The sequence below is a fragment of the Dermochelys coriacea genome, chromosome 10, assembly GCF_009764565.3.
Source record: "Dermochelys coriacea isolate rDerCor1 chromosome 10, rDerCor1.pri.v4, whole genome shotgun sequence".
Taxonomy (NCBI): domain Eukaryota; kingdom Metazoa; phylum Chordata; order Testudines; family Dermochelyidae; genus Dermochelys; species Dermochelys coriacea.
In genome coordinates this window covers 6534380-6549896 of record NC_050077.1, presented here as the reverse complement: position 1 = coordinate 6549896, position 15517 = coordinate 6534380, and the positions used below count along the sequence as shown (strand labels likewise).

At 45.4% G+C, this 15517-nt stretch overlaps 1 protein-coding gene across 4 annotated transcripts in view; it reads right to left on the bottom strand.

The window, feature by feature from the left end:
* The window catches only part of CACNA1H (calcium voltage-gated channel subunit alpha1 H), a 480991-nt gene that overhangs the window by 138149 nt on the left and 327325 nt on the right, over window positions 1-15517 (bottom strand). For all 4 annotated transcript variants that reach the window (XM_038418997.2, XM_038419000.2, XM_038418999.2 and 1 more), the window contains exons 8-9: window positions 7272-7364; window positions 3892-4681 (exon numbers count right to left, since the gene is read on the bottom strand). In XM_038418997.2, coding sequence (XP_038274925.1) covers window positions 3892-4681; window positions 7272-7364 — 883 coding nt within the window. The remainder of the gene's footprint in view (window positions 1-3891; window positions 4682-7271; window positions 7365-15517) is intronic.

Below are 15517 nucleotides of genomic sequence, written 5' to 3'. Positions count from 1 at the left end.
GGAGGAAGTTTGAGTGCAGGAGGGGACTCAGGGCTGGACCAGAGGGTTGGGGAGGCGGTGAGGGGTGCGGGCTCTGGGTGGCGCTTACCTCAGGTGGCTCCCTGAAAGTGGCAACGTGTCTCTCGGCGCCGAGGCACAGCCAGGCGGCTCTGTGTGGTGAGTGCTGCCTTAGCCTGCAGGCACCACCTCCGCAGCTCCCATGGGCTGCGGTTCCCGGCCAATAGGAGCTGCGGAGCTGGCACTCAGGGCAGGGGCCATGCCTCTGCCTCAGAGCCGAGGGACATGTCACTGCTTCCGGGAAGCTGCGCGGAGCCAGGTAGGGAGAGCTGCCTAAGTCCCACTGCGCTGCCAACTGGACTTTTAATGGACTTTTGTGGTGCTGACCGGAGCTGTCAGGATCCATTTTCGACCAGGTGTTCCAGTCGAAAATCGGACACCTGGCAATCCTACCTTCAAGGTGTCTGGCCACTGGGTAAGGCAAGCCATTCAGACAATTTTAAGCCAGACAATCCTGTTTTTAAATGGTTCGTCCAGTGTCACGGCTGGAGGATGCCATGCATGTAAGGGATGACGTAGCGTGCTCTTCAAAATGGAGCCCTCATATGGCGTAACCTCACACTGGTAGAGGTGAGGTCATGCTGCAGGGAGGCTGACACTATTCCTGGAAGTACTAAAATGTCTGGTGTTCTGGGGCTGCATGAGTGGCCGCCCTACCAATGGGATACGGATCGGACATTAGACTGGTCAAGCTGGAAATCAGATTTGAAACCTGGAGGCGGCAAGAGTAGATATGTGCTCATCTGGGTGGCTTCGAGTCACAGGGACTTCCACCAGGAATTCCACGCAACTTTCCGTCCCCCTAGAAACATCCCCCTTCCAAGTGACCAAGAGATGCCTGATAAACATCTTCTTTACTTCCTATTGTCAACTGTTCTGCAACATTGCAGTTCACGGACAAGCCGCTGCCGTGTTCCACCATGTAGGGGGCTGCACTTCAGCGAGAGATGGTACAATTCTGGTAGAGTAGATAAAGTGCTTTGGTATCCTTAGGGTTGAAAGGACCTCTATACACACAGGGTATTATTATTAATGGCATTATTAACAGCAAGGTCTTCGAAGAATGCTGAGCCAAATTAAAATCCAGTGACATCACTGGTGTTCCCCTGAATTCACGTGGGTGTTAAGTGAAAGGTGAATCCAGCGGTGCCTTATCTCAGATAAAAGCACAGAGAACGGGGCTCTTTGAGCACATCAGCAGGACCAACCTCTGGCTTGGACTGTGAGTTTCAAGCAACAGCCCTGGAACCGTTTCATTGCTTTCAACTTCCAGGAGCGTGGGCTTTTATCTCAAAGGAAATACAGATTCTCACACTCCAGCCTTCATTAACTTATAGAGTTAAGGCCATGCCATTGATGAATATAAAACCCTTGAATAAGCAACAGAAGAAGGTTACAACGAACCCCTCTTGCCCTTGAGCATTTTAAAAGGGTGAAAGTGTCCAGTGAAGGTAATTTATATAAATAATTTCATGAGCTTTACCCGTTTGTGCATTCAGTTCAAAACAATGACATGGAAAAAGTCACCCAACATATTTTACAAACGACCTTAAATCAGACCCACAAGACATACTTAATATTCTTAACAGCTACATAACTAGTATAAATAGTTGTGTGTGTACATGCGTGGATGAATATAAACTGTACTGACAGCCACAAACATAAAAGATCACAAGACTGACTTAGAAATCATGAGATTTTAAAAAATAATAATGTGGAGTCTCTTTATTTACTTTTTGTAGTTTTAGACTTTAGAGTTCAAGTTTTCCATCTTTTCTCTGCCACCATGAGGGCTAGACACCATTTTTTTTTAAAAAAAGGAAGCTAAGAGTATTCATAATCCCATGATTCCAGCAGCTGGGGCTTTAAGAAAAGCAACAAATATTATGAAATTCACAATAAAACCGTGAGAGTCAGCAGTGCTGAATGTGGCCACACACAATGTACAATTAGGGATACGTATGTTGAAAGAGTTCATGAGATATGTGTGTGTTCAACGTTAATGCTGTTGTTTCCCTGATTTAAAAGAGCTCTGAGTCTGCAGTAGCTTTGCAGCCCTGTACATTCCCCTGTGCAGGGAGAAATGGAAGACAGGGAAGATTAGAGGATCCAAACTTATGTGGCTCTGCTGCTCCCACAGCCCTGTGTTGAGTACTAGCATATAGCAACCATACCGCTCCCCACTGCACAGCAGAACCCCAGGGGATCCACTGTGGAAGCAAGAGCGAGGTTTGGGGTCTCTGTATGAAGCTTCTCTTTCCATCTTTCCTTTCATTTACAGAGATTAATTTTCCTGTCCCCTTTTGGACTTGTGAATGAGCAAATGGAATGGTGCAGCATGTAGAGTGGGCTCTCCCCTTTTAACCAAAGCCTCAAGAAATGTGCCCGAAGAGGTGCAATACAGTTTGCACATGGGGCAAAACTCATGCAGCGTTGATGGCTGATATCTAAGCTTTCCTTGGAAGCCAGCTGCCCTGGGGGATATGCACAGAACAGCAAGAGAAACTACTCCAAAGGCGGCGGTTTACTTTGATAAATCAATTTATCAGAGGCTGACAAGGAGCGAGACTGAGGGTTTGCAACGTCAGGGACAAAAGATCAGAGATCGGAAATAAATGAAGCCACCAGGGCTGGCTGCTTCTGCTCGGAGCAGAACCTGCCAGGCTGCTGATTTGGAGGACCAGATGCTTTACAGTACCTTTCCTCTGGTCCATTCTATCCTCATTCATCACTGCCACACTGGAGACTGGATTCCAGGCAGTGGATTTTCATTTTGGGTGGGAGCGAGGAGGGAAACTCAAGGGAATACTGTTCTCTGGGTGAAAAGCGACTAGCTGTTTGTTTCATAGCAGTGAGAAAGAGGTGGTCGGTCTTGCTTAGGGCTCACTGTCTGCTCATTCACGCTGGATGCTTCAAATCAGCCAGCAAGCAGAAGGCAGGGCATAACAAAGTGTACAGCTCAGAACTTGCCTTATTCCTGGCTTCTCTGCTTACACTGTTCAGGAAATCTCCTGTGTGCACTCATCTGCTCCCCAGTTAGCGCCCCACACCTTTCGTGACTTAGCCCTCATGTCACTGCTCCAGAGATTTCATCCGTTCCCCCCACTTGTCCCAATATAGCCTCCATGATTAACAATCCCTGATTTTTTTCTGTATTTGCTGCAGGTCTCAGTGTGGGCAAGGGGGCATTTTATATGGCAACAAACAGACAAACAAATATAAAATAGGAGCCCAAAGTACATCCTGTTCTGAACCCAATTTTGTGGGGATAAGTTTCTGGAAATCAGAGGGGAGAGGGACAGGGGAGAAAAGCTTCAAGCTTACAGCTGCACTAGAGCTTGATGCAACCTAATTGACCCAAACCCTGCAGTCTGCTCAGGATTCCCCACTAGCTTAAGTGAGGACTGTGGCTCTTCATGAGAAACAGTCAAACTGATTCTGACGGACTAAGAACCAGTCTGACCTTTCGCCCACAGCTACGCGCTGGCTTCACTTTTTCTCCCCAGGATTTTTATTTTCCTCTGGGTTCCAACAGGGCCCCAGTACAAAGCCTGTTCTCTCTCTTCAGCCTCCATTTTGCAGAACCAAGAAGTTGGGCTAGTCCTGATGTGCTTTAGACAAGCATGCAAACTCTTGGGCGGTTGGCTACCCTGACCCTGAACTCCGACCCCTGTGAGATTCACCCATCCCCAGTTAGAAGGAAGATCAGAGCTCGCATGAAGATATGAAATTGGGCTCTAGTTTGCCCTTGAAGGCCCTTTCCTACAAATCCCATCTGACCATTCGCCCCTTGTCCACTAATTCCAAGCAGGATGTCAAATCCTTTGTTCTTACCATGCTCTCCCATCAGTTGATGGAGCTTCTCAAAAGGAGCTGCATTCAAACTCACAGGGCTATTAACCATGGCCACAGGGGTGCTGCCACTTTCCTTCCCTTTGGGTACTGGGGCAGAACTGGCTTTGCTAGCTGGAGAAGGCAAGATGGTTGGATAATTCATATTGTCATGGTTGGTGGTGAGCCCAGCGGTCAGTTTAATACTTGCAGAGGCATTGGAAGACTTGCATTTCACCTGGGGTCCTTCGACGTGGCAGTCGGCATGGTAAATGCTATGGACAGACTCTGAATCCACATGAGGAGGAGGGCTATGCAGGTTGGGGGATGGAGACGGAAGTATCAGTTGGCTCCCAGACTTCATGACCTTCAGCTCCAGGTCACAGATCTCAGGGTTGGAGCGGAGCCCCCGAGGGCTCCCATTGCTGATGTGGTAGTGGTGGTGATGGTGGTGATGGTGGTGGATGAGGTGGTGGATGGAGGTGATGCGTTTTTTGCTTCTGCGGCTTTGCCCGCTGGGGGCGCTGTTGGGGGTGACCTTTTTCCGGCGCTTGCTCTGCCAGTTGTTGTACAGACGTAACGTCCGCCGCTTTACCTTCCTGAAGATGTGGCAGATATATTTGAGAAGCTCATCGTAGCAGCTGCCCGGCTCTGAGAAGCTGGCGATTGTGCTGTCGTTGGAGAGGTAGCGGGCACGCTGCTCCTTCATTAGCTGGTTCTCCCGCTGCTTTGTTTCAGAAAACTGTGTTGCTATCACAACCAGGCACAAGTTAATCATGAAGAAAGAACCCACCTGGGGAAGCCAAGAAGAGAGGAATCAGCAATTTTACCAAGAGGCACCCACCAAATACACTCAATTGCCCCAGGGGAGTCACAAGATTTGCTGGGCTCATTTTAATATCAGGATTTGACCATCATGCTGAATACCCAGGACTGCTGTTGGAGAACCAAGTGCTGTATTAATTAAATTTGCAGGTAAGCTCTTTTAAGCTATTTCAGTGGCAACAAGGGAGATCTTTACTTTTAAACACCCGGCCCTCAAACCCAAGACTGACATAGGTTATAGTGGGACTTACAAAATAAAATTTAACCAAAGGACTGCTGAGAAATACACCATTTAATTAGCAAGCAGCTGGCCATCGTGCAGAGCGGAAGTTCTGTAGTCTGTGTTTCACTCTCTCTCTTGTACTAGAACTGCCAATATTTCCTCTTTTCCTTTTAACTCACTTACCTATAGGCATGATGTACTCTGATGTCTGAGACACCAGCCAGGATTCAAACCCCCCATTTGGAGAGTCCTTTCAGATTTAGCCCCTCGTGACAAAGAGTAAAGGTGCTCCAGCAGAGAAGCAGTTAATAAATGCCTGCCAACCACATAGCTGATCCGAGCAGGGTCAAAAAAGGAAAGGGGAAGCTGGTTCTAAGAAGACAAAGGGAACGCCTACACTGGAGCTGTAATTTCCAGCTTGGGTAGACATACCTGTGCTAGCTCTGACCAAGGCAGCACACTAAAAATATAGTGTAGCTGTGGTGGTGCAGGCAGTGGGAAGGGCTAGCAGCCCCGGTACAATCCCACCCAAAACCCCTCGGAAAGTACTCAGGTGTCTAGCCCATCCTGCCGCTTGTGCCACGGTGGCTACACTGCTATTTTTAGTGTGCTGACTCAATCAAAGCTAGTGCACATACGGCTACCTGTGCTGGAAATTACACCTCCAGCTGCAGTGTAGACATCACCCACTCTCCTCCCAGCTGGCTGATGCTGGAAAGTCCTTGTGTAGTCGCTACCCAGAGTTTGAGTCGAGGCGGTCTGATTCAGAGGTTTGTTTCTCGAAATAAAGCAAGGCCTGAGGAAAGAGATGTGAAATAACCTGCAGAGTTGGGATCTTTATTGGCCCTTCCCCAGCCAGTGAGTCCACTCACTGGCCTACCCCCACTCGGAGTTGTATATGCATATTCATCTACATTGGGGGTGGTTTTCACAGGTGCCCAGAGACACTGCATGGGTGCGCTGAAATCAGTCCATTAACCAAAATGAAATCAGTAAATAAAAGCACCACTTGATGTCTGGTCTTTCTATGTACGTATGTCCGAATGAAACATCTTACTGTCTGTGTTCGGACAGTAGCTAGGATGCAGACTAAGAACCTTCTCCAGTCCGGTGACTTAAATTTCATGGTCAAGAATGAAGCTCTACTTGCTTTCTATTCAGGTCACATTGCCTGATGGGAACATAGCATCCCTCTAAGAGGAGGGAGACAGGGCTAGCCAAGGGTAGTGGCACTCATAAGGGATTGTGAGGTTCTCCACAAGGATGGAACACAACTGACCCCCTCTCTTTGCTTTGCTGAAGGCCATGCTGGTGGATACGGTGTCATGCTGGCTTTGCCCCTTCTCTCCCTGCCCTTCCCTCTCATTTCCCTGGTTAGCACGCTGCAAAAGATCAACCTCAGGGAAACGTCCAGCATTCCTGTTACGAGAACCAATGTACCGAGACTTAAAAACGTGACTCACATCAAGAGGTAGACTCAAGGTGCTGTTGCCCGTGTGCTGGGCTCAGCAGAAAATCTATGGCTTTAATTTGGGCCATTGTTCCATGACTCCTCTGGAGAAATCACTGGGTTACTGACGTGCAGTGAAAATCTCCAATCTTTAACTTCAGCCTGGGCACTCTCTGGGAAGAACTAAGGGTGCCACCCTCAGCCCCAATTAGTCACCTTCTGGTTTTTCTGACGGGCTATGAACACGCAGAAATGTTCGAGGGAGTCCCGAATAGAAGCCCAGGTCTCCTGGGTCCCAGCCCTATGCACTAATCACCAGAGCACAGCAGCCTCAAAGCAAGTGCATGTACTTCTGTAAGTGTTGGAAATTATACCTATAGCTGCTGCGTAGATGTCTCAGGACATCTTGCAGGAGACATTTCTGCTAATAATCCGGCATCTGGGGTTCTACACAAGTAGTTCCTTTCTAATATAAACAAATTGCCTTCTGGAATGTCAAGGAGGCTGGGGAGTGGGAAGCAAGACACATATGCTGCTTATTCTTGTTAGCAGTCCTGGCAACAAGGCACAACAGCCAGGAGAAGTCAAGGTTTTAAGATCGAGACTTGGAGAGCAAGAGAGAGGGAGGGGAGGGGCCTATATGGTTTGACAAGCCGCAGCAATACATCATATACGTTGCTAAGAAGGACAAAGCTTTTTGTGGCATAATCTCCCACCCGCAACAGTAAATGATGACACCCAGGGTTTGTAGAGTGTCCTCGTGGCCCGAATGACATGCTGATAGGGTCATAATCGCAACACCTGGCTCTTCTCCAGGAAAGGGCCCTTACACAACTTTAACAATGAGGAGTGGGGGAGTGCGCGTGTCCAGTGAGTCATACTTACTATTATAAGCAATATAAAATATATAAAATTGTAAAAAGAATGTGCATCCATAACATAATACATGATGTCAACCCATCCTTCCAGGGTTATAACCTGCGGGGAGAGAAAGAAGAGGAAAAAAGAACAAGTTACAATTAGGATCAAAGTTAATGTCAAACTTCTGCGCACGCCTGTTACTTATCACTTTGCAAAGTTGGTCAATGTTCTCGCAGTAATTCTTTCCTTGCTGGCTTAGCATCACAGTAATAAGTGCTACACATGTGGCCAAGAGACTGGCCTAAAGTTTCAAAGGAATCAAGCATGATTCAAACTGATAAAACAACACAATGAAACAGCTGAAGCACTGTTCAGAGCCAGCGCAAAGCAGAACTTACAGAAGGACCTGCAGCAAAGCTACAGACAGGGACATGAAATCTACCTTAGTCTGCTGGTTCCATTACACTTAAAGTGAGATGCTCCCAATTTTAAAGAGGTTCTATTTTTTTACCTCAGTTCTTTGTAATATCTATTCCAAAGCTTAATATTAAAATTGCATTATTGTTGGCGCTGTGGCAAACTGTTTGAACGAAAGAAAGTTACTTAAATTAAATTGTGAATCAATTACATCCTTGTGTTTTCAATCTCTTATTCCTTAGGAAAGGAGCTGAGGATTTAATTAACACTAAGCAGCCAGTGTTCAGAGCAAAGTAACAGTCACTGTATCATCCAAGCTATTTATTTAATTAAAATGCAGCCTAACATTCATTGCAACATTTCACACCCTGTGCTGGATCTGATCCTGCCTTCTTTGCACAACCAATACACCTGTTTCTGAATTTACTGGCAGTAAACTAGACCCAGGGCCAAATTCTGTCCTCAGTTACACAGCAGCCTTGGACTAGCTCCATTGACTTGGATGATATTCCTCCAGAGTTACACCACATTTAAAATGGGGTAATTGAGATCCTTGATGGCCATACAGTTACTCTTGATTGACACTGGTGTGAATGAGATCAGAATCAGGCTTAATGTGCGTATAGGCATATCTGCAGGTAGATTATAAAAGGACTCTGTGCAAAGTGCTGGTGACAGCCATTGAGAGAGAGAGTCAGTCTGACTTCTTCCACATTAGTTGGTATTGCATAAGTAGCCTTAAAGTGGGAGAATTGCATGTGCAAGGAATATAGGGTATGTCTACACTGCAATGTAAACACAGGGTTCGAACTCAAGCTCTTTTGCTTTGCAGTGTAGACGCAGCCCCACTGGACTTGTGTTTTCGGAGCCCGTCAATCCTATGGGCCAACTTTCTTTGTCTTTTGGACAGTCAAGTTTGGTGGACAGTCAAGTTTTCCTATGCTGTACCATGAACAAAGGGCTAGAGTGGCCACATTTTGGGAGGATGCAAGGAAATCTGCGATATTGGTGGTTGGATTCAGGTCTGTGTACTGCAGTGTGGGTGCTGGAGTCTGGGGTTCGGGCCCAGGTTAGAAAATTCCTAACCTAGGTTTGACAATCAGTGTAGATGCTCAAGCCCTGCATTCGTTAACCCAGAGTCCGCTGACTTGAGGTCCACTAATCCTAAGCTTACATTGCAGTGTAGACATTCCCATTGATATGTATGTCCTTTCCTCCTTTGTTTTTCTAATAGAGCTGAAATAAACATGGGTCTTTGTTGTTTGATTTTATATGCAACAGCATAACCATTAGTGTTCTCACAACACTGGTACCCTTGATCACCCCAAACCTGGTGGAATAGAAAGTTTCCATCATCTTGCCCCATCACTTCACTCTCCCTTGGTTTACACATGTGCTGAAGGGAAGATAGTTTAAAGAGACAGAAAACTACACACACCTGATTCTCCTCTCACTTCAGTCACTGGAAGTCAAGAGTAACTCTAGCCGATTCAATGGTGTAAAACTGACATGACAACAGGCTCAGGATCTGACTCTGCTGTTTTCTGCCTTGTGTTGAATGTGGTCGAAACATTTGCAGAGAACAAAATTTCTTCCATCTGAGTCCCTGGCAGGCATGTGCCATGCCAGGCAGAGAATCGTCACTAATTGCTTGTGCTGTTTCACAGGGAATCCAAGGAGATTAAGTTGGCAGCCAGCATGGTAGTACAGTAAAAGCTTTGTTATCTGGCATGTTGGGGGCATGGAGGGTGCTGGTTAGTCAAAAATTCCAGATAACTAAGAGTTATACTTACCAATGGAGGGAGGGAGGTTGGATGCAGGAGGGGGCTTAGGGCTGGGGCATGGGAGGGGGTGCATGGCGTGGGCTCTGGGAGGGAGTTTGGGTGTAGAAGGGGGCTGGGGCAGGGTTTGGGCACTGGAGGGGTTTTGGGGTGCCAGATCCAGTCGGCTCTGACCTCTGGCAGCTCCCCACAAGTGGCGACATGTCCCTTGGCTCCTAGGCAGAGGCGCAGCCAGGCAGCTCTATGCGCTGTCTCCGCCCGCAGGCACCACCTCCACAGCTCCCATTGGCTGCATTTCCTGGCCAATGAAGGCTGCGGAGCCAGCGCTTGGGGCCAGGCTGGGGCAGAGCACGGAGCCCCCATGGTCGTTCCTCTGCCTAGGAGCAATAGAACCATGTCGCTGTTTCCAGAGAGCCACACGGAGCCAAGCAGGGAACCTGCTGGCCCTGTGCCAACCGGACTTTTAACAGTGCAGTCAGTGGTGCTGACAGGAGCCGCCAGGGTCCCTTTTTGATCAGGTGTTCCAGTCGAAAGCTGGACACCTGGCAACCCTATTGAAGATTTGTATTGGGAGATATCAGAAATGCCAGTTTCTTGAGCTTTTTGGTTGATAAAGTGAAAGAGAACACAGCTTTTAATGTATATCATACTGCTGCCCGTTACCCGAGAAGGCAGGCTCCACTGTAGTGCTCAAGGTTTTATTTGATATCCTCTCTCCCTTCTTTCAATGAGTCTTTTGAAGTCGCGCTGTAACAGCTGTGGTAACAGGTGTTCTATCCGTTTACACTTGGTGATGAAAAATGAGCCCAGGGACCCAAAACATATTGGCTGTACCTCTTCACTGAATTGGAGTTTGGCTGGCAAAGCTCAAATCGAACGTAGTAAAATGATTAAATGGCAGAGGCATCTCAACGACGGCCACTCTGCGGTCGAGTGCTTGAGGCACTATGAAGTGCAGTGCCTGAGAAACAGCTTCAGGAACTCGGGAGCATGCCCGGTGAGGGAGAACTGAATCTTTCCATTAATAGCGGGGGGGTTTTCTCGTGCATTATACATCATTTCCAATTGCTGTCAATCGACACACCAGATTTCTGCTGCAGCGGGCTGAAAACACTCACCCAGCTCCCAGAATATTCAAGTTGTAATTAGACTCGCATTGCTGAGCTGCTTGCAAAACAACGTGATGCAGACCGATAGGTGTGACTGGCTCCAGGTGGATTCATTCTCACAATGCACACACAATGTCAAATGCAGAAATACCCTTGGAAAGTTTATTCCTGAAGGATTTCTAAGGTGGCTGGAATCAGGAACCACTGGAAATCTCATCAGCAATCTTGGTCCTCACAAGATGTCCAGCTCCTTTTTCTAATCATACAGGTAGGGCAAAATCCACCAGGTGGATGCTTGTCTGAGCTGAAAGAAGCTTCTATACTTTTAGATCCTCTCATTTACACTAAGGCCCCGTTAGGCAATGCTGGCAGTGTAAAGGCTCAATGTGAGTTGAAATAGAATTTTCACCTGTTTTAATATAGGGAGAATCAGGCTCTGGGGTTTTTGTCCATCACTGGTTTAGATAAAATGAACTAAACAGGTTGATTCTTAGGAATAAACTTAGCTGTTCATAGTGAAATTCCAGAGTACACTGGTGTAAATCCAAATCCAGTAACTCTGTTAACTTTCATGGGATTGCTCTGGATTGACGGTGCCCATTGGAGAACAGAATTTGATCCCTTATTTATGTCCCAAGACCAAAAACAGTTGGAGGTTAGGTCAAGAATACTCTATATTGCCCGTAAAAATCTTATTTTTTTTCAGCACTGTACTGCCTGTGACTCCCCCTTTGGGCACCCTGAATGTAATATCACCTACTCTATTAAATGGAAATTACTCCCCTCCCGCTTCCAGTCTCCTTTGTGATTAATCCAATTGACACTAACCCCATCTGTTCCTCCAAGCCCCTTTTAAATATCTTCCAAGGCCCCAAAGCACCTTTCCCAGTGCTTTGCAATCGTGTCAATCCATGCTCAATAATTAAATTCGGTTCAAGTCAGAATTGTTCACAGATAGATGTATTAAACAGCCCCTCCAAAACATACCAGTTCAAAGCCTCCCATAGATGCAACATGCAATTGTTTATCAACAGAGATAAAGCAGCAAGAAACACATTTCCTAATTCTGCTCTGATGAAAAAGATTTGTGCGAGATACACAGCAAACCAAAAATGGCAGCTGGAGGGAAATAGCTGAAAGATTCAATTAAGATGATTGGCAAGCTAGTCTCGCAGGGCGCTGCCAATTGCAATAACATGCTTGAGATGGAGAGGGAATGAAAAGTTGCCGCCTTAGCAGGGAGGGATTTGGTTTATGAAGACTGACCTTCCTGGGCAGAAAATGGGGCTGTCATCCTAGGCAGATGAAGGTCCTATAGGACAGACACTAGGTTATCCATCCAACCTCCCTGCCCGCTTTTACCACTCCCTTAACGCTCATATGTATGTTGTCAGCTTGGTGAGGGGTGGATTAAACCACCCAAATCCCAACAGAAGTGGGTGCTAAAACCCTGCATCTTGTCCCAGCAATTTACATGCTAGGGCCCGATTCTCTGCTCACAGCAGTGCAAGGACTTGGTTCAAAGCTCGCTGGAGCTAATGGAAAGACACGCTTTGACTTCATTTACCTTTACCTCAGGCCCTAAATCAGAAGTTACTCAATAGCATTATCCTGGTGCACAATGGGCAAGAGAGGAGAATCAAAACAACAAAGTCTCTCTGGGCCTGATTCCACGGTGCTTGAGTCTGCACCAGTGGGGTATAAATTTTAGTCCACACAATAACTGGCCCATGTGGATCCTGCTGGTGTGCACTAAAAGCTCCCTAGTGTGCACTAATGTAGCCCAGTTGCAAACAGCCCTATGTTACCGTGTACTAGGGAAACTTTTAGTGGGTGCCACCAGGGCTCATATGGCCACTTAGCGCAAGATATGCTAGTGTGGGTTAAAACGCGTACCTTTCTGTAGCAGAGTAACGTACTGCGTACACAAGCCCTCTCAGAGCTCGTCTACATTACAAATGCTCTGCTGGCACAGCCATACTGGTATAAACTATGCCAGCAAAGCCTCTCATGGAGAGACAGGTTATGCCGACAAAAAGGAGGACTTGGTGGTGCAGTTAAATCACATCCTTGAACAACATAAGCTATACTGGCAAAAGGATTGTGTGTGTCTACACTAGGGTTTTTGCTAGGGGTTATGAGTTTTTCACACCCCTTGCTGACATAGCTAGGCCAGAAAAACTTTGTAGTGAAGACAAAACCTCAGTTATCCTGGAACTGCTTCTCCTGCTTTGTTTACACTGTCGTAATACCATTGATTTATAGCAGCGTAAGTAGGAGCAGAATCAGGCCTTCTGTTCAAGTCAATCAGAATCAGCCTAAGATTGTAGACCTAAAGTCACAAGGGAGCTGTATACTAAAGCCAACAGCTATTAACTCAGGCATCCTCGCTGTTCAATGGGAGACAGTTTACCTAGTTTTTTTCTGTCAGTCTCCAGATCTCTCTAACTCTCTTTCTGGAATTATTTCTTACTGCGCGTCTACAAGTTTTCACCATAAAAGCATCGTCTCCAAGCTCTGCCAAAGTGTATGCAGAGACTTGGACACAGTCCAGCTCAAGGTCAGGTTTTTCTTCTCTTTAGTGTCACTTTTTGAAAGAGGGGGAAAAAACCCAAACCCCACACACTCCTTTAATTAGGAAAGTCATTGTTACTTTTGAAACACTTAAGTCTTCTCGATATATTATAAAGCACTAATGGTGAGTGCCAGATGGACTGCTGCAGATAGAAATGAACCTTGAAGTGCTGCTAATCAATGGAGAAGTTTGCAAAAACTACCTTGTGAAGGGATGCCTACAAGCTAAGTACTAAATGCACAGCCTACTAAATTCTGGCCTCATCCCTGGCACTAGACCTTAAACACTGGGAAACTCTGCTTTTGTAATCACTTGAACTAGCTTTACCTGTAGAGCTGTTCTTACTATGTTTGGCAGGAAAATGTTTCCTAATAGTTAGATCAAGCTCTGACCCCTTAGTCAAGTCCCTTGTTTGTTCATTTCAAAAGTTTAGGACCTGATTCAGCAAAGCACTTAAGCATATGCTTGCCTTGCTGAATCAGGGTCTAACACAGGATTGAATCCTAAACATTTGCAAATGTTTTGAGATCCCTGCATGCCAGGATCATCTTAATTGATATGTCAACATTTACATATATATTCAAATATACACATTTCCACTCAGCCTTTCTAGCTGCTCAAGCTGGGTTCTTTTTGTGCAAGATGGAGACTATCTGCATCAAAATCCATTATGGCGATTAGACGGAGAGTCTGTGATCTGCTCTGTTTTTCACACCGCTTATCTCTCAGTTTTGCTGGCCCCACTAGGAGGATTTTATGAACCTTGTCAAGATGAGTTTCTATGATATCATAAACTGTGGGAGCTAATTAATTACCGCGATGCTCTCAGTAAATTTACAAGGCCTTTAGCATGCATTTTTGAAGGCCCTTTTTCTATGTATTTTGCCCTTTCATGGGCATATTGATTTGGCTAACAAGCTCTGAACAATGAATAATGGAGTATTACTTTTCCGATGCAGCGTGCTTGGCAGCTAATCAAATCACAAACTGTATTTTTCAAGTTCATTTCATAGTTTTAATTATTTCCTCATGATACACACTGTTAAGTAATCTCTACGGGCAGAAAAACAGCTTTTATTACTTTCTGAGTAATATCCTTTGAATAGGTATTCCTGAACTTTGAGGCTTGTCTTACTTTGCAAAGCATATTTAACCTTCTCGTTAAACTTGGGAGTCTTGCAGAGCATCAATTTACTCTGAAAAGTGATTGCAAAAAAAATCAGCATTGTTGAGCCTCATGTTCATTTTCTTTCAGTGGCTCTGGATGAAATTTGCTCCATTTACAAATAAAAGGATGCTGTCATTCTTTCCCCAGCAATATCCAGCATTGCAAAGTCACACTGGTATCTAAAAGTTAAGCTGAGTTCTCTTTTTTCCCTCCCACAGCCAATGGAATCGTACCCCAAATAGACACGTATTATATTGTTGGACAGCTCAATAATACTCTTACCAGATCTCTAACACATTTAGTTGGGTCTAGGATTGGCGACAATATAGAAGATTGCACAAAACAGAAAGAACCAGCTTGACTCTCAGATCCAATGCTGAGTTTTCAATGAGACACAGTCCCCTTGTGGCAAAAAAACAAACAAACCCTAAACCAAAACAAAAAACCACAAACTGTCCCAGGAGTGGCCTGTTAGCAGCCTCTGTTCTAGCACAGGGCCCCAGGAATTCTTATCACTGGGACTGTCAGGAAGGACAGTAAAATGGTGCAATGTTGTCACAAAGGAAATGTTAAAATCTTATTAGATACCCAGAAATGCTCAGAAGTGATTACTTGGGACATCTGTAACTTTTTCCCTCCCCATGCGAAACACAGACTGCTTCTATGCTAAGTTTCAAACATCAGCCATTTTTTCCCATAGCTCTCTTCAAAGAAAGGCTCCCTTTTAGAGCTGGGTGATATTTTTCAACCAAACCTTTTTTTCAGTGAAAAATGCAAATTTGGTGACACCAAAATATTTAGCAAATTTAGGGAGAGAAAACCCCAAATCTTAGGAAAATTTGAAGCGTTTCATTTCTATTTTTTGATTCAAAATGGCCTTTCATTTCAAAATTTCCTTTCATTTTTCTTTAAAAAATAAGAAAATGTTTAAAAATGTTCAAAATTGAAACAATGTTTCGTTTGACCTCAAACTTTTTTTTTTAAACACAAAATTCCTAAAAAACCTCATTTTTGGCTTTGACATGAAACTGATTTTTCAGAATGATCATTTAACCAAAAATCTCTTATTTGCCCAGCTGTTTTCCTGATCATCAACCTAATTCTGTGCCCAGTAACCATGCAATCCTACTGAGCTCAATGAGAATGCAAGCTTACACCAGAGGGCAGAATTTGGACCTAAATATTCAAAAGTTCCTGAAAGCTTATGAGCACTTCCTCAC